The sequence below is a fragment of the Oncorhynchus mykiss genome, chromosome 26 (genome assembly GCF_057628025.1).
Source record: "Oncorhynchus mykiss isolate SJ-2025 chromosome 26, ASM5762802v1, whole genome shotgun sequence".
NCBI classification, from domain to species: Eukaryota; Metazoa; Chordata; class Actinopteri; order Salmoniformes; family Salmonidae; genus Oncorhynchus; species Oncorhynchus mykiss.
The window spans coordinates 6,784,793-6,808,597 of NC_143047.1; the positions used below are offsets into that span (position 1 = coordinate 6,784,793).

Here is a 23,805-nt window from a genome sequence, read left to right on the forward strand (position 1 = left end):
CTGAGGAGAATATAGTAACAGAGGAGGTTACGGTATTTGAGAAAATAGTTCCAAAAACTGAAGATAATATGACTACACAGGATAGTACGATATCTGAGACTAAAATAATAGAGGTTACAATCACTGAGGAAATGAAGAACCTTGAACAGAATACGGCCCTAGTGGCGTGTAAGATATCAAAAGAGAGTCATTTCCACGAAGACACAAAAGTTGTTCCCGAAGAGAATATAATTACTGACGATAAGATATCTGAGGAGACACAAGTAACAGAGGAAAATGAAAATCCAGACAAGGCTAAAGTATCTGCGGTTACAGACACTGAGAAAGTGAAGATCATTGAACAGAATGTGACCACACAAGACAATAAGATATCTAAGGAGAAAAATGTACACGAAAACAAAAAAGTTGCTTCTGCTGATGAGAATGGAGTCACTGAAGAGAATATACCTATGGTAACAGTCAATGGGGTAATCAGGAATGTTGAACAGAATACAACCACAGTGGAGGATATAGTCAGTGGAGAGGAGATATCTGAGACAGAAGTAACAGAGGAAAATAAAAGTCCTGACAATAACAAAATACCAGAGGTTACAGATGAGGTTATTGAGGTCATTGAGGAAATAATTCAGAACGCTGGAGAAAATACAACTAAACAGGAAAATAAGATGTCAGAGGAGACAAAAGGTACAGTGGAGTATAAAAGACCCGACAAGAATAAGACAAAGGTTACTGCCGTTGAGAAAATTAAGATTGAAGAGAGCATCCTAACACCGGATATCAAGATACCTGAGGGAAAGCATGTAAATATGGACAAGACATCTTCTGATAGGAATATAGCGGTTGGAGGGATGGCCGTTGGAGAGATGATAACTGCGGAGACTAAAGTAGCAGAGGAAAATGAAAATCCTGACAAGGAGAAAGTAACAGAGGTTACCGTTGTTGAGAAAATTAAGATGGTTGAAGAGAACACCATTATACAACACAAGATATTTGAGGACAAAAATATCAACGAAGACAAAAAAGCTGCTGCTGAGGAGAATAGTATAGTCTCTAAAGAGACGAAAGTAACAGAGGTTACAGTCACAGAAGATTATGATCAGAACATGACCACAGTGGAGAATATAGTCAGTGGAGAGGAGATATCTGAGACAGAAGTAACAGAGGAAAATAAAAGTCCTGACAATAACAAAATACCAGAGGTTACAGATGAGGTTATTGAGGTCATTGAGGAAATAATTCAGAACGCTGGAGAAAATACAACTAAACAGGAAAATAAGATGTCAGAGGAGACAAAAGGTACAGTGGAGTATAAAAGACCCGACAAGAATAAGACAAAGGTTACTGCCGTTGAGAAAATTAAGATTGAAGAGAGCATCCTAACACCGGATATCAAGATACCTGAGGGAAAGCATGTAAATATGGACAAGACATCTTCTGATAGGAATATAGCGGTTGGAGAGATGGCCGTTGGAGAGACGATTTCTGCGGAGACTAAAGGAGCAGAGGAAAATGAAAGTTCTGAGGAAAATAAGATTCCAGCGTTTACAGACGAGATTACCGTCGTTGAGGAAATGAAGACTGATGAAGGCATTACGACCGCGCAGGATAATAAGATGTCTAAAGACAATAAAATAACAGAAGAGGTGACAGTCATTGTGAAAATTAAAATGAATGAGCAGAATACTATGCGAGAAATATCCAATGAGAAAACAATCGATGAAGCCAGAAAAGTCGCAGAGGAGAAAATAGTAACTGTAGAGAATAAGATATCTCGGGCGAATAGATGTCCTGGGAAGAATAAGATAGCAGAAGTTTCAGTCATTATTACAATCACTGAAGACAGTCAAATATCAGAGGAGAAAACGGTCAACCAAGACATAAATGTTGCTGAGGACAATATTGTCGTTGAGGACCACATTGACGCTTTGGAGCTTACAGAGGACAATAAGATCACTGAGTAAGCTGAATCATTACCCGATAGAGGCTTATTCCCGCTTTGGAATGTGCTGAGAAGTTGTGCTTTGATGCCATAGAAACTAGGCTACGCATTCCTCATGGTACCCAATGTCACAGATGTACAGCTTTAATGCTTTGTGCCTTTTACCTAACCAGTTGAAGGTCGGGCTAAGCTGTAACTTGATTTTTCTTAAACTATGGGGACAAAGGGGTTGGTGTCAACTTTGAAACGTGCTCAATGGAGCATGATTGGGACGACAGGTACAAGACCTGTACGAAAAATTGAATTACATTTAATGGTCGAAGGACCATGAAAACAAAAACTCAACCAGCGTTATCTATACTGAAGAAAAATATAAACGCGACATGAAACAATTTCAACGATTTTCCTGAGTTACAGTTCATAGAGGGAAATCAGTCAATTGAAATAAATATATTAGGCCCTAAACTATGGATTTCACTTGAAAGGGGTGAAGCCATGAGTGGGCCTGGTCCAGGTCCAGCCAATTATAATGAGTTTTTCCAGACAAGAGGGCTTTATTACAGACATAAATACTCCTCAGCACCCCCCTCCCCCTCCTCAGACGATCCTACAGGTGAAGAAGCCTGATGTAGAGATCCTGCGCTGGCTTGGTTACACGTGGCCTGCGGTTGTGAGGCCGGTTGTATGTACTGCTAAATTATCTAAAATGACGTTGGATATGGCTTATGGTAGAGAAATTAACATTCAATTCTCTAGCAGCAGCTCTGGTAGACATTCCTTCAGTCAGCATGCCAATTGCATGCTGACTGCATGCTCTCTCAAAATTTGAGACAGCTGCGTGACAAAACTATACATTTTAGGCCTTTTATTGTCCCCAGCACAAGATGTACCTTGGTAATGATCAAGCTGTTTAATCAGCTTATTGATATGCCACACCTGTCAGGTGGATGGATTATCTTGGCAAAGGAGAAATGCTCACTAACAGGGATGTAAACAAATTTGTGCACAACATCAGCTTTTTGTGGAACATTTCTGCGATCTTTTACTTCAGCTCATGAAACATGGGACCAACACTTTACATGTTGCGTTTATATTTTTGTTCAGTATATATGGACAGTGTTTGGGCACAAACTTGTAAAGCTGAACAATGTTAAGATTTATGGTAACACATCTTGTTAACAGATTATTCATTGGTTACATCTTATTTGGCATATTAACTCGACATGGATTCAAAGCCGACATTCCATGCTGCGCTTTCTCCCCAGCTTGAGTGCTGATAGAGTTGGTAAGCTATAGCGTTTGAATGTCTAATTCCTAAACCTTCTCATGGTCAAATCGTCCAGGTTGAAACTGCTTCACGAGAGCGACGAGAGCATGGAGAATAAAAGTCCAGAGAAAAATAAAGCCATAGAGGTTACTGTCGTTGAGAATATTCTGAGCGTTGAAGACAATACTCTGATGGATATTGTAGTTGCTGAAGACAATGAGATATCTGAAGACAACAAAGCTAAAGCTGTGGAGCCTAAAGTGGAAAATAAGATCACAGAGTAAGCCAAATCATTTAGCAGGTAGAGGCTTATTCCTGCTTTGTTTTTAACACCAAGGCTACTCACGCGTCATGGCATTCCCATGCGGCTAAACGGTTTGCTGTCCCCACATACGCTCAGCTTTGTGGCTTTTACTGAAACCAAAAGGCCAAAGAGGGATTTATTTATTCTGTGGAGTTTAAGATGACTATTTTGAGTGTTCAGAAGTAACGTCCATCCCCAGTCATGCTAGGGGGTAGATTCTTCCTCGGGAATTATCTCACGCATAGTAGAATAAACACTGAGATATGAAGCTGAGGAGGCGAAGACTTGGTAATGAAAGGCTATGTTATGATATCATACAGTGCCTTCAGAAAATATTCATACCCCTTGACTTTTTCCACATTTTGTTGTGGTACAGCCTGAATTCGAAATTGATTCAATGTTTTTTTTCCCCTCTCCCATCTACAAACAATAACCTATAATAACAAAGTGAAAATGTGTTTTTAGACATTTTTGCACATTTATTGAAAATGAAGTACAGAAATATCTAATTTACTTAAGTATTCACACCCCTGAGTCAATACATGTTAGAATCACCTTTGGCAGCTGTGAGTCATTCTGAGTAAGTCTCCAAGATATTGTGCAACCTGGATTGTACAATATTTGCACATTATTATTTTTTAAATTCTTCAAGTTCAGTCAAGTTGGTTGATGGTCATTGCAAGACAGCCATTTTCAAGTCATAGATCTTCAAATCAAATGAAATTGTATTTGGTACATGCGCCGAATACAACAGGTTACAACAACGTTACAGTGAAATGCTTACAAGCCCTTAACCAATAATGCAGTTTTAAGAAAATAAAAATAAATTAAATAAATAAAAGTAACAAATAATTAAAGAGCAGCAGTAAAATAACAATAGGGAGGATATATACAGGGGGGTACCGGTACAGAGTCAATGTGCAGGAGCACCGGTTAGTTGAGGTAATTGAGGTAATATGTACATGTAGGTATTAAAGTGACTATGTTATTAAAGTGACTATGCATAGATAATAACAGGGAGTAGCAGCAGCGTAAAAGAGGGGGCGGGGGGGGGGGGCAATGCAAATAGTCTGTGAGTAGCCATTTGATTAGATGTTCAGGAGTCTTATGGCTTGGGGTAGAGGCTGTTTAGAAGCCTAGACTTAGACCTGGCGCCCGGGTACCTCTTGCCGTGCGGTAGCAGAGAGAACCGTCTATTACAAGGGGGGCTGGAGTGTTTGACAACTTCTAGGGCCTTCCTCTGACACCGCCTAGTATAGAGATCCTGAATGGCAGGAAGCCTGGCCCCAGTGATGTACTGGGCCATACGCACTACCTTCTGTAGTGCCTTGCGGTCGGAGGCCGAGCAGTTGCCATACCAGGCAGTGATGCAACCCGTCAGGATGCTCTCGATGTTGCAGCTGTAGAACCTTTTGAGGATCTGAGGACCCATGCCAAGTCTTTTCAGTCTCCTGAGAGGGAATAGGTTTTGTCGTGCCCTATTCACGACTGTCTTGGTGTGCTTGGACCATGTTAGATTGTTGGTGATGTGGACACCAAGGTACTTGAAGCTCTCAACCTGCTCCACTACAGCCCCGTCGATGAGAATGGGGGTGTGCTTTGTCCTCTTTTTCCTTTAGTCCACAATCATCTCCTTTGTCTTGATCACGTTGAGGGACAACGTTGTTGTCCTTGCACCACACGGTCAGGCCTCTGACCTCCTATAGGCTGTCTCATCGTTGTCGGTGATCAGGCCTACCGCTACAATGTCATCAGCAAACTTTTCAAGTCGATTTAAGGCAAAACCGTAACTAGGCCACTCAGGAACTTTCAATTTCGTCTTGGTAAGCAACTCCAGTGTATATTTGGCCTTGTGTTTTAGTTTATTGTCCTGCTGAAAGGTGAATTTGTCTCCCAATGTCTGTTGGAAAACAGACTGAACATGGTTTTCCTCTAGGATTGTGCCTGTGCTTAGCTCTGTTCTGTTTTTTTAATATATATATATAAACTCTTTAGTCCTTGCCGATGACAAGCATACACATAACATGATGCAGCCACCACCATGCTTGAAAATATTAAGGAACGCATCTGAAGTTGGTAACGCTGATGTGCCAAGCCTAAACTATTTGGGCTACAAACTAATATGACCTCACTATGGAAAGGGGGAATTCTCAACTCTCATAATGCTCTATTTTGCTCTACGAAGTGTCTGTGGACTCGTCTGAAGGTAATCTATACAAATTAATGGAAGTATGGAGATAGTTTTGTGCCAACCAAAATAAGCTGTTAAATATGTATTAAAAAAAACTAGAATATTTCCTGAGCTTTCTTATATCTCCTAGATATAGGACAGACACTTCAAAACCGTATCACTTAGGATTAAAAAAAAAAGCCATATATGAATGTGTTATTCAATGTGTTTCTATGGGCTACGGTAGTAATGGCCAAATTCTATATATTATCAAATAATTTGTCAAATATATATATATTTGCCATAACAAACCCCTTTGTTATGGCAAGCCTAAATAAGTTCAGGAGTAAAACATTTGTAAAACATTTCTACTAAGCTAACACATGGACAATATTTTTAATCTTAGGTATATATATATAATGGGGTCCTAAGATTAAAAATATTTTCCAAGTGTTAGCTTAGTAGAAATGTTTTTACAAATGTTTTACTCCTGAACTTATTTAGGCTTGCCATAACAAAGGGTTTGAATAGTTATTGTTGCAAGACATTTCCGCTTTTCATTTTTTATTAATTTGTAAACATTTCAAAAACATTTCCACATTGACATTACGGGGTATCGTGTTTAGGCCAGTGCCACCAAATCTCATTTGAATTCATTTTAAATTCAGGCTGTAACACAAGTTTTTTTTGGGGGGGGAGGGGGGGGTCAAGGGGTGTGAATACTTTCTGAAGGCACTGTGCAACATTGATCACACTGTTACAGCTATCACTTGGAGGTTGAGCAATGAATTCAGTAAGCAGCTGTAGTGCTATCTGCTGTTCAGTCTTTGGAGACTGTAGAATGCTAAAGCAACAGTCCATAGGCCTAACAACAGTGCTTTGTGCCGAGCTTGAGAGCTGATAGTAATGGTGAGAAAAGATCTTATTCAGTTTGACATGTCTCTTGTATTGCCTTGTGCCGCCAATTCCTCATTGAATCAGAGTGGACCTGAAAAGGTAGGTTCTAAAAACCAAATTTAGACCCTTAAGATTGACTTAGTCTCCAGATACTGTATTCTCATTGGCGGGCCGGCGGCGAGGCTATGTAATGACTAGTCTGGGATATGTTTAACTTAGTCTTCTTTTTTTTTTCTTCCATTCTACACAAAACAATTGCTTCATTCATTTAAAAAAAAACAACATAGTTGAGATCTAACCCAATGTCAAACAGACAGAAGCCAATTCAAAGACAACATCTAAGTCGATCCCTCTCCCCAGTATCCATCCTCACAGTCCCGAATGACAAACGTTATCTTGATAATTCAATTCCGCTGTGGCAACATTGTCCGAAATCCTCCCATTCATACCTGTCTGATCTGTTTGTCCATGGTTGTCCTGATGATGTATGCCCTGTGATTGTCAGGGCAGTCATAGTTCACATCAAGCGCCAAAGTTTTTCCTCCAAACCAACCAATCCGGTTATCAGAAATCAGACAAAACTCCAGGATTATTTGTTGTGAGGGTGAGACCACGCACTGTATTTTACAATGCGTTTGCCACAGTTAAGAGGCAAACAGTCACAGAAGAAGGAGACCACATAGGCTTTAGAGAACAATATTCAGAGAGATTTCCCCCCCAATGGGTTCTGAGTAAGTTGTGTAATAGAGAACAATTTGTCTACATTGTTGTTGAGATATGGCTGCATCTGTTTCAGTGACGGATATAAATTATTTTCTTAGCAGTGGAGAATTCATTATCTGCAATTGTGAGACATTGCATCTTGACATCTTACTCTGTATGCCCAGAGTGCATATGCCTATGGTAACGCTGAGCTTTCTAGCATGCAGCTCTATAACGCCCTGGACCAGAGCTAGGTGGATGTGTGTTTGTCCTAATTATTTTCTCTGCTTCACATCCAGCACTAAGATTGAATTGATAGGTGTTCAACGCTACTCCTATTGGCTATCACACAGTAAAGCTGCACTGATCGGACCACACTCCCTCTCCAGGTGCCTGATGGATGTGTGTTTGTCCTAATTATTTTCTCTGCTTCACATCCAGCACTAAGATTGAATTGATAGGTACTCTCAGTGTTCAACGCTACTCCTATTGGCTATCACACAGTAAAGCTGCACTGATCGGACCACACTCCCTCTCCAGGTGCCTGGTGGATGTGTGTTTGTCCTAATTATTTTCTCTGCTTCACATCCAGCACTAAGATTGAATTGATAGGTACTCTCAGTGTTCAACGCTACTCCTATTGGCTATCACACAGTAAAGCTGCACTGATCGGACCACACTCCCTCTCCAGGTGCCTGATGGATGTGTGTTTGTCCTAATTATTTTCTCTGCTTCACATCCAGCACTAAGATTGAATTGATAGGTACTCTCAGTGTTCAACGCTACTCCTATTGGCTATCACACAGTAAAGCTGCACTGATTGGACCACACTCCCTCTCCAGGTGCCTGATGGATGTGTGTTTGTCCTAATTATTTTCTCTGCTTCACATCCAGCACTAAGATTGAATTGATAGGTACTCTCAGTGTTCAACGCTACTCCTATTGGCTATCACACAGTAAAGCTGCACTGATCGGACCACACTCCCTCTCCAGGTGCCTGATGGATGTGTGTCCAGCCGAGGGGTTGTCCGAGGTTGAGGCAGAGGCGGAGTCAGTCGAACCAAGCCCCCCAGTGTCTACCCCCAGAGAGGCCTCCCCTGAACCAGAACCAGAGCCGCAAAATAAACAGTCTCCCACAGCGACAGAGGCCCCGGCAGTGACCGAACAGCCAGAACCAGCCGACCAGAAGACTCCACCCATTGCCGCAACTCAGGTAGGGAACATTTTAACAGCCAACAGATATCCTTGTTATTACACTGTAGTTTCATGGGTGTTACTAATGCTATTACTATGGAGAATGTTTTTTATGTTCACTGCTCTCATTACAGGAAGAGGAAAGTGCCGACGAAGCAGGGTGTGAAGGTGAGTCTTCCTGCTTCATGTAATAAGAGGATATTCATCAATGCTGAACAGCAGTGTATATAGTAAAGTATGTGGACACCTGCTCCTCAAACATCTCATTCCAGAATTATGGGGATTAATATGGAGTTGGTCTCCCCTTTGCTGCTATAACAGCCTCCATTGAAGACTTTCCACAAGATGTTTGAAAATTGCTGCAGGGACCACAAGAGTATTAGTGAGGTCGGGCACTGATGTTGGGCGATTAGGCATGACTCGCAGTCGGCGTTCTAATTCACCCCAAATGTGTTCGATGAGGTTGAGGTCAGGACTCTGTGCAGGTCAGTCAAGTTTTTCCACACTGAAGTCATTTCTGTATGGACCTCGCTTTGTGCACGGGGGCATTGTCATGCTGAAACAGGAAAGAGCCTTCCCCAAACTGTTGCCACAAAGTTGGAAGCACAAAATTGTCTAGAATGTCATTGTATGCTGTAGCGCTAAGATTTCCCTTCACAGGAACTAAGGGGCTTAGCCCAAACCATGAAAAACCGCCCAAAACCATTATTCCTCCCCACCAAACTTTACAGTTGGCACTATGCATTGGGGCAGGTGGCGTTCTCCTGCCAGATGGTGAAGTGTGATTCATCACTCCAGAGAACACATTTCCAATGCTACAGAGTCCAATGGCGGTAAGCTTTACACCACTCCAGCCCACACTTGGCATTGCACATGGTGATCTTAGGCTTGTGTGTACGGCTACTCGGCCATGGAAAACCATTTGATGAAGCTCCCAATGAACAGTTCTTGTGCTGACATTGCTTCCAGAGGCAGTTTGAAACTCGGTAGTGAGGGTTGCAACCGAGGACAGACAATTTTTACTCTTCAGCACTCAAATGTCCCGTTCTGTGAACTTGTGTTGCCTACCACTTCACGGCTGAGCCGTTGTTGCTCCGAGACGTTTCCACTTCACAATAGTTGACAATCTGACAAACTGACTTGTTGGAAAGGTGGCATCCTATTGTATGATGGTGCCATGTTGAAGGTCACTGAGCTCTTCAGTAAGGCCATTCTACTGCCAATGTTTGTCTATGGAGATTGCATGGCTGTGTGCTTGATTCTATTCACCTGTCAGCAACAGGTATGGCTGAAATAGTCGAATCAACTAATTTGAAGGGGTGTACACATACTTTGTATATATATATATATTGTATATGACAGCACAATTACCAGACATTAAAACTACTACTACTAACTACTACTCTAACATTTTCGATCTTAACATGACTTCCTGTTTTGCTCAATTGTATTGATCTGATTGGCTGTCTGACCATGACGCCGCCCAGTGCCCTCCAATTGCTCTCCAATCAGGAGCCTGCTTGTGCATATCCCCCACGCCTGCCAGTGCCTCGACAATCTCACCAAGTTGCTACGCGACAACAACCTGAACCCTCCTAAACTGCCCATGCTCGCCCTGCCAGAAGAGTTAACCCTGCTAAAACATGAGATGTCCGAGCTACCCAAGCAGGTGCGACAGTACTGCCAAATGATCCTCAATCGCCTCAACAGACTTAACCCAAATGCCGTGTCCCAAATCCAACCCCAGGAAGATGTCTCCAAGGAGTAACACTCCCTTCCCCTGTCACAACGCCTGCCCCTCCCTGCAGACCTGGAGTTAGATTCGGAAAACTAGTGTCAAATTAGATCAACCGTCTCCTCAGAGCACTAAGTCAAGTTTCACCTATCCTGAGACCTCCCGACCCCATCCTGACCCCATCCTGACCCCTTGACCACCGCCCTCCAAATCTCTGCCATCATGCTCTCTACCGTGCACCCTGCTTCATCGCGAAGAGCAGCAGCCATCCACCCACTGCTCAGGTGAACCGAACCCTCTAGGGTGAAATGTCCTGTGCCGTGCTGTTCTGTGTTGTGCAATGTCGTGTCGTGTTGTGCCATGTCGTGCTGTGTTGTGTCGTTCTGTTCTTTCACATCAATGACAATAGCCTCTTTATTTTTTACTTTTTTACTTTTTTCTACATTGTAGAATAATAGTGAAGACATCAAAACTATGAAATAACAAATATGGAATCATGTAGCAACCAAAAAAGTGCCAAACAAATCAAAACACGCTCCACATTTGAGACTCTTCCAAGTAGCCACCCCCTGCCTCGATGACAGCCCCGGACACACTTGGCACTCTCCCAACCAGCCTCAGGAGGAAGTCACCTGTTAATTCACATTAGCCTCTTTACTGTTGTACTGAAGTTATCCCTGGGCTAAGCAAACCCCATGGGTTCTAGTTTTCGTCGTCATACCAAAGTTCTAGAACGCTTTCAAGTGTTGTTTCTAGAATATTTATCAGATAGTTCTGGGTTGTTGGTAGGTATCAACAGAACTCTCTTGAGTGAGTTTTCTTGAGTTATAGAAAACAGTTCCTCGTGTTCTTCAGGGAGCGTTGGAAAGGACAGAGGAGGGAATGTGCTGCCAGCGGTTAAAGTCGAGGATGTGGACAGAGACGTAGTGATGAGAGGGGGTTGCAACATCCCCCAGATCATCACCTCCCAGGACCCCCTGTCCATCTCTCTGACCGTGTCTCTCGCCCCCGGGACCAAGCGCAGGTAAACTGACTATACACTCTGCTGCTTCAAAAGCCTGTCTGATGATTATAGTAGCTGTACAGACTTGCTCTATGGTGATTTGCCTAGGTTGACAGACAAACATTTAATTTACTAGCCATATTGCCTTAATATCACTCTCTCTTTTTCTCACACATTCAGCAAAGCTGTGGCTGCAGAGTAAGTTGTGGCAGCTTTGTTTGTGCAGTTTACCCTACCCTTGTCTCTTTGTCTCCTATTGCCTAACCTTGTATCACCTTTCCTTTAGTGGCTCGCTCCTCCCGGTAGAAGAGAGAAGTGCTGAAGAGGATGATGGTTTTGGTGTTGATGACTTGGAGATGCAGACCGGCCTCCTGACTGTGGAAGATGAGTGAGTGATGCCACACAGGCAAATGCACAGGACGCATGCAAAACCAGTGGAGGCTGCTGAGCGGAGGACAGCTCTTAACAATGGCTGGAACAGAGTTAATGGAATGGCATCAACCATTTGGAAACCACGTGTTTAATGTATTTGATACCGCTCAACCTATTCTGCTCCAGCCCGTCCTCCCCAATTAAGAAGCGACCAACCTGTTGTAATACAAACACGCACGCACACTCGCATGCATGTACACTTGCACACACTCACTCACTCACTGATGATGTCGTATCCTGCAGGGATCGTCCAGCATCAGCGGCAAGCTATGGCAGTGTGAATGTCCAAGAGAGAGTGACTACACTGGTCAAGCTGTTTAAGGCGAGGACGGTCCGCAAGAAGGAAAAACTGATGGACCCTGACGAATCTGAGGAAGACAGCCCTCAAACCTGTAGGTTACCACTAAGCATGACCTTTAACCTGTGACCCTGACCCTTGACCTTACAACAAGCAAAATACACAATTGCCAAATTATTTTCTAAAATGTACAAATGCAACCCTGACCCACATCCATTTTCACATAACCTATAACTTTTGACCTCTCACTCCCAGCCCCAGCCAAGGCGCCCCCTCCCCCTCCCCCAGAAGAGGACAAGGACATCTCAGCCCCGGTGGAGGAGGAAGAGGAGGAGGAGTACTGGGACTTCTATGGATACCCAATCAAAATCCTCAAACTTCCCAAAATGCCCCCACTTCCTAGTTGGCTTCAAACCATAGTGGACTATCGTTTCCCTTCCAGCATCGACCCTTATACTGGTGAGCTATATACCAAAACATATTATACTTAAGCACTAAGGCCCGAGGTGGTGTGGTACTGTATATGGCTAATATTCCACAGCTAAGAGCTGTTCTTATGCACGACGCAACGCAACGCAGAGTGCCTTGGTACACCCCTTAGCCGTGGTATACTGGCCATAAACCACAAACCCCTGAGGTGCTTTACTGCTATTATAAACTGGTTATCAACATAATTATACAATAAACAAGTCATTTTGGGTCACGCCCGTGGTATATTTAAGTGATATGGCCCTAGGGAGGTGTGGTATATTGCCAATATACCACTTTTAAGGGCTGTTCTTAGGCCTGATGCAACGCGGTATTGCCTGCATACAGCCCTTAGCCGTGGTATATTAGCCATATGCTACAAACCCCAGAACAGTAAACAAGTCATTTCTTGCCATACCCATGGTATACAATCTAATATACCACGGCTTTCAGCTAATCAGTATCCAGGACCAAAACTTTAGAATAATGGACAATATCCTTCACCAATTTTACTACCACATACCCCTGTTCCATTATACATTCCTATACAACACATAATGATACTTTACCGACATGACTTGCCTCGTTAAATAAAGGTTCAATAAAATACAAAGAAAAATGACCAACTGGCTGATGAGTAGACTCTTACAGTAGACTCTTACAGGCCCATCTCACTTCTGAATCTTGACAATAAAATATGAACTATCTTTACCAACCTGACCTTGGGCCCTGATACTAATGTAATGAAATCCTAATATACCTTTTAGCCCCCACCAAGTTTTTATATTCACGTTGTAGTTGACTCTGCTCTGCTCTGTCTGTGCCTCTCGTCTCCCTGTAGACCTGGTCTACGTGGTGTGGCTGTTCTTTGTGATGATGGCGTGGAACTGGAACGTGTGGCTGATCCCGGTGCGCTGGGCCTTCCCCTACCAGACTGCAGACAACATCTACTGGTGGCTGTTAATGGACTACACCTGTGACCTTATTTACATCACCGACATCCTGGTCTTTCAGCCCCGCCTGGAGTTTGTACGCGGAGGAGATATTGTGGTAAGGGGACCTGGATCCTCACATATACTGTAGGCAATCACATATGCACCATGCTTATACAGACAGGTACATACACACAAACATGCCCTCACACAGACAGGCCCTCACACAAACTGGCCCTCTATGGCAAGTAGTACTAGAAAATTTATGCCAACACAGACAATCATACACACAGATTCAGAAACACCTCTAAAATGCACATACATATACACATTTATAGATACAAGGAACTAAATGATGTTATAATTTCTTCTCTTTTCTTGCAGTGTGACAAAAAGGACATGAGAGACAACTACATGACAACAGAACGATTCAAGGTGAGGCTGAAGCTCCACTGTTTCTCCTTGTTGACTGGGCTAGTAGACAAGTAACTCTATATTTCTCAGATGGATGTGAGGAGTGTTGGTTTTGTAAAGGAATGATTTGTCTTTCAGATGGATTGTGTCAGTATGTTCCCCATGGAGATATTTTACTACTTTACTGGCGTGAACTCCCTTCTCAGATTCCCCCGCCTACTGAAGGTACACACACACACACACACACACACACACACACACACACATTCATTGGAGTGCTTAGACCTTAGTGATTAGTGATTGACGCCTCTCTTTCTCTGTTTCAGTACATGGCTTTCTTTGAGTTCAACGACCGTTTGGAAGCAGTCATGAAGAAAGCCTACATCTACAGGTCCCAGAGAGGGACACATAGAACACACTCTGACCATCAACCACACATACATACTCTATACACAGGACATTCGCTCAACACAAAACACTCAGCAGAGAAAACCCTACACAAACACACTCAACGCGCAATACACATAAGTAGCCAGCAGAGGATGCTGTAGCCCTTACTGAGCTCTAGTAACTTTTTCTCATTCCCCTCCTCTCTCTCTCTCCCTCTCAGAGTGATCCTGACCACTTCCTACCTGTTGTATTCTCTCCACATCAACGCCTGTCTGTTCTATTGGGGTTCTGACTACGAGGGGCTGGGGTCCACTAAGTGGGTCTACAACGGCAAAGGGAACAGGTGAGGAGAACACCGCTAAACAGTCACAAAACGGCCAAAAAACCCTCACACCAACCACATTACCACAAAACATCCAGCTTTTTCCAAGCCCTCTTCTGTGGTCACCTTTAGAAATGTTCATTCATCCCAGACGTGTGTGCGTGTGTGTATTTGTCGGACATCTGTGTGTAAACAGTGCCTCTGTCTGTGTGCCCAGTTATATCCGGTGTTACTACTTTGCTGTAAAGACCCTGATCACCATCGGTGGTCTCCCGGACCCAACCACCGTGTTTGAGATCACATTCCAGCTCGTCAACTATTTTGTTGGCGTCTTTGCTTTCTCCATCATGATTGGTCAGGTAGGTGCAGCAAAGACAATCCATGTTCATTGGGGCATGCCGCAGCAAAAAAACGTTTTCCAACAGAAAATAATGGCTCAGATTGATGGCTCAGATCGTACGTTCTTGTTTCTGAGCGTTTTGTTCCGTTTCATGCCTACTGAACATAAGGCTTGTTGTTCTGCTGTTGTTCCAGATGAGAGATGTGGTAGGGGCTGCCACAGCGGGTCAGAACTACTACCGGGCCTGTATGGACAACACCATCAAGTACATGACCTCCTACCACATCCCCACAGAGGTCCAGAACCGAGTCAAGACCTGGTACGACTACACCTGGAAAATACAGGGCATGCTGGGTGAGGAACGTTGGCTAAATGTTGTGAGAGTGCTGCATGTCGAAATGTTACGAAGATATTGTTTCTGTTATTGGCCTATTTGCTCGCTCAACATCCCCCTATCTCTCTCCTTCTCTCTGCCCATCTGCCTCCCACCTTACCTTTTTCCCTCTTGCTGCCTCTTGGTCTCTCTCTCTCGCTCTACAGATGAGCAGGAGCTGTTGATCCAGCTGCCTGATAAGATGAGGATGGACATGGCTGTGGATGTTAACTACTCCATCGTGAGTAAAGTGGCCCTGTTCCAGGTAAGGGGAGGGAACGAGTCCAGCGCAGGAACTCAGACACTGCAGTCCTCGTCTTTGTCAAATCTTCAATAATACATACTATACTCTCTCGCTCTCTCTTTCTCTTGCGTTCTCTTTTTTTCCCTCCAATTGTACTAAACTCCCTCTTTCATGTCTCTCCATTCCCTGCCTCTATATCTGCTCCTCTCTCTCTCTCTTTCTTTCTTTCTTTCTTTCTTTCTTTCTTTCTTTCTTTCTTTCTTTCTTTCTTTCTTTCTTTCTTTCTTTCTTTCTTTCTTTCTTTCTCTCTCTCTCTCTCTCTCTCTCTCTCTCTCTCTCTCTCTCTCTCTCTCTCTCTCTCTCTCTCTCTCTCTCTCTCTATTCCAGGGCTGTGACAGACAGATGATCTTTGACATGTTGATGAGGCTCAAGTCTGTGGTCTACCTGCCTGGGGACTTTGTCTGTAAAAAGGTAGGCCAATGGAGTAATGCCCTCACCCTCCCATCACAGCTTTACCCCAAGCTTAGCCTAAATCACTTGCACATGGTCCATTCTCCCTCTGTAAACCGTACCTCTAATTGTACCTGTGTGCCTTTGCTATGATCGGATATAATGTGCTGTGTGTCCCGTGTGGGCAGGGTGAGATCGGCAGGGAGATGTATATCATCAAGCAGGGGGAGGTTCAGGTGGTGGGAGGACCTGATTTGAAGACTGTGTTTGTGACAATCAGGGCCGGCTCTGTGTTTGGAGAAATCAGGTGAGAGCTCCCCCTTAATCCCTGGTCCAAATATTTTCCTCATATACAGTATTATGTATTGGAATATCTAAGGGCTGTACATTGTACACAATCCCAATGAACCTGTTTCAGCACTCATGCATGCGACAGTGTGCATGCTACGTCTCTAGCTTGCCTCTAGAATGTCTCTAAGCATGTGTTTGGTGTTTGTTTGGAGTGTAACCCATATGTGTCCTCCGATTGGACAGCTTGCTGGCAGGGGGCGGGGGGAACAGACGCACAGCCAATGTGATGGCTCACGGATTCGCGAACCTCTTCATCCTGGATAAGAGGGACCTCTCAGACATCCTGGTGCACTACCCCGAGTCCCAGAAACTCCTCCGCAAGAAGGCCAAGTGAGGGGGTGACCTCTCGAATCCAACGTTCCTACCTTTTCCAGTTCACCTATCCCTCTCTTCTTACCCAGGACACAGCCAAAAGGCCTGAGGGGGAAGGTCAAATGGATGAGCTGGGAAGTGGGATATGAGTCTCGGGTGCTCTCGCTTTCTCTCTCTTTACCATAGCCTCTATCTCTCCACTTCATCTCTTCCTCTATCTGTCACTATCCATCTGTCACTATCTCCCTCTGTCTGTTCGTCCACTCTGTATCTCTATCTCTTTCCCTCTCTACTGTAATTCTCTCTCACTGATCATGGTTACGAGGAGTTTGAGCTCCTGATGAAGTATTATTGGTTTAAGTGAGAGGCAGGCAGAAGTTAGGAGGGAATAATGTCTGGATAAACAGACAGTCTGCTCTAACTCATCCATGGCATCAATTTACCTCATAAGTGAGGACAGGGAGCTGCAGTGTTTGTGTGTGTGTGTGTATATATATATACATATATATATATATATATATATATATATATATATATATATATATATATACATATAGTACCAGTCAAAAGTTTGGACACACCTACTCATTCAAGGGGTTTTCTTTATTTTTTACTATTTTCTACAATTGTAGAATAATAGAGAAGAAATTAAAACGATGAAATACCACATATGGAATCATGTAGTAACCAAAAAAGTGTTAAACAAATCAAAATAGATTTTAGATTCTTCAAAGTAGCCACCCTTTTCCATGATGACAGCTTTGCACACTCTCGGTATCCTCTCAGCCAGCTTCATGAGGAATGCTTTTGGAGTTCCCACATATGCTGAGCACTTGTTGGCTGCTTTTCCTTCACTCTGCAGTCCGACTCATCCCAAAGCATCTCAATTGGGTTGAGTTCAAAGGGTTGTGGATGCCAGGTCATCTGATGCAGCACTTCATCACTCTCCTTGGTCAAATAGCCCTTACACAGCCTGTAGGTGTGTTTTGGGTCATTGTCCTATTGAAAAACAAATTATAGTCCACTTAGTGCAAACCAGATGGAATGGCGTATCGCTGCAGAATGCTGTGGTAGCCATGGTGGTTAAGTGTGCCTTGAATTCTAAATAAATCACAGACAGTGTCACCACCAAACCACCCCTACACCATCACACCTCCTCCTCCATATTTCACAGCGGGAACCACACATGCGGAGATCGTCCGTTCACCTACTTTGCGTCTCACAAAGACATGGAGGTTGGAACTAAAATTCTCAAATTTGGACTCATCAGACCAAAAGACAGATTTCCACCAGTCTAATGTCCATTGCTCGTGTTTCTTGGCCCAATAAAGTCTCGCTAAGTCTTCTTCTCGGTGTCTTTTAGTAGTGGTTTCTTTGCGGCAATTCGACCATGAAGGCCTGATTCACAGTCTCCTCTGAACAGCTGATGTTGAGATGTGTCTGTACTTGAACTCTGTGAAGCATTTATTTGGGCTGCAATGGCAGCTGAGGCTGTTAACTCTTAATGAACTTATCCTCTGCAGCAGAGGTAACTCTGGGTCTTACTTTCCTGTGGCAGTCCTCATGAGTGCCAGTTTCATCATCGCTCTTGATAGTTTTTGCGACTGCACTTGAAGAAACTTCTTGAAGTTCTTGAAATTTTCCCGAAATGACTGACCTTCAAGTCTTAAAGTAATGATGGATTGTTGTTTCTCTTTGCTTATTTGAGCTGTTCTTGCTATAATATGGACTTGGTCTTTTACCAAATAGGGCTATTTTCTGTATACCACCCTACCTTGTCACAACACAACTGTGGCTCAAACGCATTAAGAAATTAATGCTTTCCAGACTCCCTCATGAAGCTGGTTGAGAGAATGCCAAGAGTGTACAAAGCTGCCATCAAGGCAAAGGTTGGCTACTTTGAAGAATCTCAATTAAAACATTTATTTTTATTTTTTAAAAATTTAACATTTTTGTTTAACTTTTTTGTTTACTACATGGTTCCATATGTGTTATTTTATAGTTTTGATGTCATCACTATTATTATACAATGTAGAAAATAGTAAAAATCAAGAAAAACCCTGGAATGAGTAGGTGTGTCCAAACTTTTGACTGGTACTGTATATATACAGTTGAAGTCGGAAGTTTACATACACCTTAGCCAAATACATTTAAACTCAGTTTTTCACAATTCCTGACATTTAATCAGAGTAAAAATTCCCTGTCTTTGGTCAGTTAGGATTACCACTTTATTTTAAGAATGTGAAATGTCAGAATAATAATAGAGAGAATGATTTATTTCAGATTTTAATTATTTTATCACATCCCCAGTGGGTCAGAAGTTTACATACACTCAATTAGTATTTGGTAGCATTGCTTTTAAATTGCTTAACATGGGTCAAACGGTCCGGGTAGCCTTCCACAAGCTTCCCACAATAAATTGGGTGAACTTTGACCCATTTCTTCTGACTGAGCTGGTGCAACTGAGTCAGGTTTGTAGGCCTCCTTGCTCGCACACACTTTTTCAGTTCTGCCAACACCTTGTCCTTAAGGATTGAAGTCAGGGCTTTGTGATGGCCACTCCAATACCTTGAATTTGTTGTCCTTTTTTTCCAATATCCATTTGCGACCAAGCTTTAACTTCCCGACTGATGTCTTGAGATGTTGCTTCAATATATCTACATCATTTTCATTCCTCGTGATGCCATCTATTTTGTGAAGTGCACCAGTCCCTCCTGCAGCAAAGCACTCCCACAACATGATGCTGCCACCCCGTGCTTCACGGTTGGGATGGTATTCTTCAGCAAGCCGAAAAACACCATCCCAACCGTGAAGCACGGCGGTGGCAGCATCATGTTGTAGGGGTGCTTTGCTGCAGGAGGGACTGGTGCACTTCACAAAATAGATGGCATCACCAGGAATGAAAATTATGTAGATATATTGAAGCAACATCTCAAGACATCAGTCAGGAAGTCAAAGTTTGGTCGGCAATGGGTCTTCCAAATGGACAATGACCCCAAGCATACTTCCAAAGTTGTGGCAAAATGGCTTAAGGACAAAAAAGGCAAGGTATTGGAGTGGCCATTACAAAGCCCTGACCTCATCCCATAGAACATTTGTGGGCAGAACTGAAAAAGCATGTGCGAGCAAGGAGTCCTACAAACCTGACTCAGTTACACCATCTCTGTCAGGAGGAATGGGCCAAAATTCGCCCAACTTATTGTGGGAAGCTTGTGGAAGGCTACCCAAAACATTTGACCCAAGTTAAACATTTTAAAGGCAATGCTACCAAATACTAATTGAGTGTATGTAAACTTCTGACCCATTGGGAATGTAATGAAATAAAGAAAATCTGAAATAAATCATTCTCTCTACTATTATTCTGACATTTCACATTCTTAAAATAAAGTGGTGATCCTAACTGACCTAAGACAGGGAATTTTTACTCTGATTAAATGTCAGGAATTGTGAAAAACTGAGTTTAAATGTATTCTGCTAAGGTGTATGTAAACTTCCGACTTCAACTGTATACAGTGTATTAGTTTGCGTTTGTATGCCACATGTGTGCATGCCTAAAGGTTTCAAGCACACAAAATGCATCAATGTACACAGTGTGTATGCACAGTGTGTATGCACAGTGTGTATGCACAGTGTGTATGCACAGTGTGTATGCACAGTGTGTATGCACAGTGTATGCACAGTGTGTATGCACAGTGAGACCATATCTAAAAGCTTTAACTCAGTCTCACGGACCTGACCACAACTTCTCCCTGCCTTCCTCCCTTTCCAGGAAAATGCTGACGAAGGATAAGAAGCCAGAGGAAAAGGCAGAGGTGAAGGAGACTGCCGAGGTGATCCCAGACAGGCCGGAGACCCCCAAGCTGTTCAAAGCAGCCCTGGTGATTACAGAGCAGGCAGGCATTAAGGGCACCTTCGCCAAGCTGAAAGAGGGCTACAAACCTGCCGAGACTGAGGTAAACAGTACACACATGCATTTACATGCACACACCTAGTGTCATACACACAACACACCTACCTCTGTATCTGTCCCCAACTCTCCCTTCTCACACCCTCCCTCCTACTCTCTCTCTTTTTTGTGGGTGGATGGAAAATGATCTGAAATCAATCTTTGTTCTCTCTCTCTCTCTCTCACACCCAAAACGCCCTCTACCCCCAGTCCTCTGGACTCCCCATACCTCCTCCCTCCCCAATGGTGCACCGTCGCTCCCCCATCCCCCCCACAGATGCTCAGGTCGAGGATGACGAAGATGCGGTTTCCGAGACGACCGACAGCATGATGCTCATCCGCATGACACGCCGTCACAAAGGCGAGGAGCTCCTGTCCGTCGAGCAGAAGCCTGGAGATGAAGAGGAGGAGATGGAGAAGAAGTAGAAGGAGACCGAGAAGGAAATTGACAGAAAGAGAAGGGGAAGAAATGTTGTGATCACCCGCTACTCTTCTCTACTCTTCTGTGTGTATTTTGACTGAGATTTCAGACCGAAATGGTAAAAAAAAAAAACATTATTTCTCTATTGCCGAGTTCACTTCATGTCAGAAACTCTGGATCTCCGAGTTAATATGAACGTAAGTTATTTGCGTAGAGCTTTCTATTGGTAGATTCTGATACTTCCCAAGTGGGAAACTCAAGTATTATCTTTCTATAACGAGTAAGCAAGTCGGAAATGTCTGAGTTTCCGACATGACATGAACACGGCATATGTCCCCCTCGGGTTAAATTCACTTTACAGAGTTATCCCGTCATATTCTGTGTGCCCCTTCTGTCCCTCACTCTCTCGTGGTCTCACTGATGTTGTGTGTGTTAAATGCGTTTTAGTACCTTAAAGCGGCAATTAGCAGTTGAAACAATAACGAGTACTTCCTGTCCCTTTTTCGGTAAAAAGCTGAGGGATGGGGCTGGAGAAATGTAACCACTGTCAAATTCATAGACAGAGCTATGGATGGAAGGATTGACCATCCATGATATCAAAATGTAGTGTTATGCATGTTTTGAGGCTATATAGTGTTTGTTTACATTTGTTTTGTTTAAAACATTGAAGTAAAACAAGCTTATTATTTTGGGTTCTGAAATGGTATGACAGTTGAACTAAACTCATGAGACATTTATAAGTTATATTCTTCAAGAATTAATGGGTACCTATCATTCATTTATATGTACAAAAAAATGATGTAGCAACTGCAGATTGCCCCTTTAATCCTTATTGATGCTTCATAATCCTATATAGCCTTGTTATAAAACTCCATTACCCAGGGGGCTTAGCTCCAGGTCTCCTACTGCTTCCTGCTTCGAAGTACTGCCACTCTCCCAAAGTACCTGTGACAGAGGCAATATGGCCTTAACCAAAATCTAGACGTTGCTGGTTTCTATATTTCTTTAGCCATTCCATTTTAAAAGAGAGGCCATTTTCTTTTGTAGGCTGTGTCACAAGAGTGAACACTAGTATGTTTAGCATTTCATCTTTGGGAAAACATCTGTGTTTCTCTGATCTGAGGTATATGGGCAAACTTTTTTTTCTTTCGTATTTGAACTGTTAAGAGTGAGTGGTCCTGTGTTGGTTTTCTTTGGTGCCGTGACGCATCACACTAGTCGAAATCTGATTGGCTGATTCAGGGTCATGCCATGTGTCCTCCTGTCTGCAGGAGGAGCACAAATGGGTTTCAGTGATTTCACTGAGTTTTCGAGGTCAGAGAGAGTGTGTGTGTAAAATGTGGATATGAGTGTGTATGAGCAGGAAGAGGTGCAGCAAGCCAGAGGAAGTGTTCATTGTGTCCGTCTCAACCAAACGGGGAAAGGCGGGAATTAAACAATGCTGAGCAAGCCTCAGAACTAACCTCTGTCCAATTCTGTGCTTACATCTCAGGGTGTGATGAAGTGTGTGCTTACTTGTGGTAGGAGTCACATTTGAACTGATATTACAGTTAACTTTCCAACCCCTTCCCATATCTATCAGTGACCTTAAGTCAGGCACATAGTGGGTTGTCATAGTGGGTTCTTTTTACACACCATAGCATACTTCAGCCATAAAAAGATGCCTAGGTGCTATTAGAAGATTTAGGACTAGATTCAATCCGTATCGCAGAAGTAGGATATCAAGGAAGATCAGCATTATATGTTCCCGCATTCGCCGATACTAGATTCATGGTTAAACTATGCACGTGTCGGCTCAATTCGAAAATGACCTTTACATTTTAAAGTGGATCTTCCTAGATACTTCCGTGATACGTACTGAATCCAGCCCTTAAGCGCAACGCTCAGGGATTATGCCCATATTTCATGTTTTTACGAGACTGTTTTTAACGGATATATATCAGTCGACTGGACAAGCTTTTTTTGTGTCATTTTCAACTGAGAAAATATCATTTTGAACCATTTTGGAAATAAAAGCTTGTGAATCCAAAGTCAAGCATTTATAGATATTTTGTTGTTTTTGTGTTTAAATTATATATTTGGAACCAACAGCTGAATAAAACTGGCTATGTAAACTCCCTTGTTGGATTCAGATAGATTTTTGATAATGAAGAAGAATGTTTTACAGATGACTATTTGCAGAGTATTGTAACAGGTATGGTGAAAGCATATGTATGCAGCTTGTAAACAATAAAAATACTGCGCTTACTGAAGATTGTGTAAAGTGTGAGAGAGAGAGAGAGAGAGAGAGAGAGTCAGAGAGAGAGAGAGAGAGAGAGAGAGCCCACCTGCATCCTATGTCTGCCAGTTGCTATAGGTCAGAACTGTGGTAAAATAAAGGCAACAAAGTGATCCCTTGATATACATCTTTTATGCATTAGGTCCACTGGTTGGTAATGAAGACGTTTCAGGGCACGGTGAAAAACTGTTTTGCTTGAGTTTTGAGCTGTTGACAGGTCTTCTAAACGGGACATTCGCGTGAGTAAAGCACAGCACAGATCAGTAAAAAAAAATGCATTCATTGTGGTGTAGTTTTTTTGACCAATGAGAAAGTCAAGGAAACACGCTGCGGGGAAAATATATTGTGGGTGCAAATACCCCTTGCCGAGCCCCTATCTTCTTCTTCTGAGGTTTAACGGCGGGTGGCATCCAATTTGTTGCATTACCGCCACCTACTAGACTGCAGTACAACTCCCTTATACTTTACATGAAAAAGAAAAATGTACTAAATAAATACCCTACCATCTGACACTATATACTCACTAATTTCAAAATAACATAAAATTAACACCACCCTACTCCCCTAATTAAATGTATTTACTCCTACCTCATGCCATCATCCTGAAAGGTGGTGGGACATCA

General features: G+C 42.9%; 1 protein-coding gene across 5 annotated transcripts in view; it reads left to right on the forward strand.

Annotated features, from left to right (window-relative positions):
- LOC110506283 (cyclic nucleotide-gated cation channel beta-1-like) overlaps positions 1-22,934 on the forward strand; it is a 75,737-nt gene extending 52,803 nt beyond the window's left edge. For 3 of the 5 annotated variants that reach the window (XM_090221750.1, XM_090221752.1, XM_090221753.1), the window contains 20 exons: positions 8,273-8,492; positions 8,608-8,641; positions 11,064-11,232; positions 11,392-11,409; positions 11,498-11,599; positions 11,887-12,035; positions 12,197-12,400; positions 13,251-13,459; positions 13,726-13,776; positions 13,894-13,980; positions 14,082-14,146; positions 14,366-14,488; positions 14,685-14,826; positions 15,002-15,161; positions 15,348-15,445; positions 15,812-15,895; positions 16,063-16,181; positions 16,409-16,555; positions 20,307-20,490; positions 20,694-22,934. In XM_090221750.1, coding sequence (XP_090077876.1) covers positions 8,273-8,492; positions 8,608-8,641; positions 11,064-11,232; positions 11,392-11,409; positions 11,498-11,599; positions 11,887-12,035; positions 12,197-12,400; positions 13,251-13,459; positions 13,726-13,776; positions 13,894-13,980; positions 14,082-14,146; positions 14,366-14,488; positions 14,685-14,826; positions 15,002-15,161; positions 15,348-15,445; positions 15,812-15,895; positions 16,063-16,181; positions 16,409-16,555; positions 20,307-20,490; positions 20,694-20,909 — 2,581 coding nt within the window. In that variant the 3' untranslated portion in view covers positions 20,910-22,934. The remainder of the gene's footprint in view (positions 1-8,272; positions 8,493-8,607; positions 8,642-11,063; positions 11,233-11,391; positions 11,410-11,497; positions 11,600-11,886; positions 12,036-12,196; positions 12,401-13,250; positions 13,460-13,725; positions 13,777-13,893; positions 13,981-14,081; positions 14,147-14,365; positions 14,489-14,684; positions 14,827-15,001; positions 15,162-15,347; positions 15,446-15,811; positions 15,896-16,062; positions 16,182-16,408; positions 16,556-20,306; positions 20,491-20,693) is intronic. The other 2 variants (XM_090221751.1, XM_090221754.1) reach the window with 1 other exon arrangement.
- Positions 22,935-23,805: the final 871 nt, after the last annotated feature.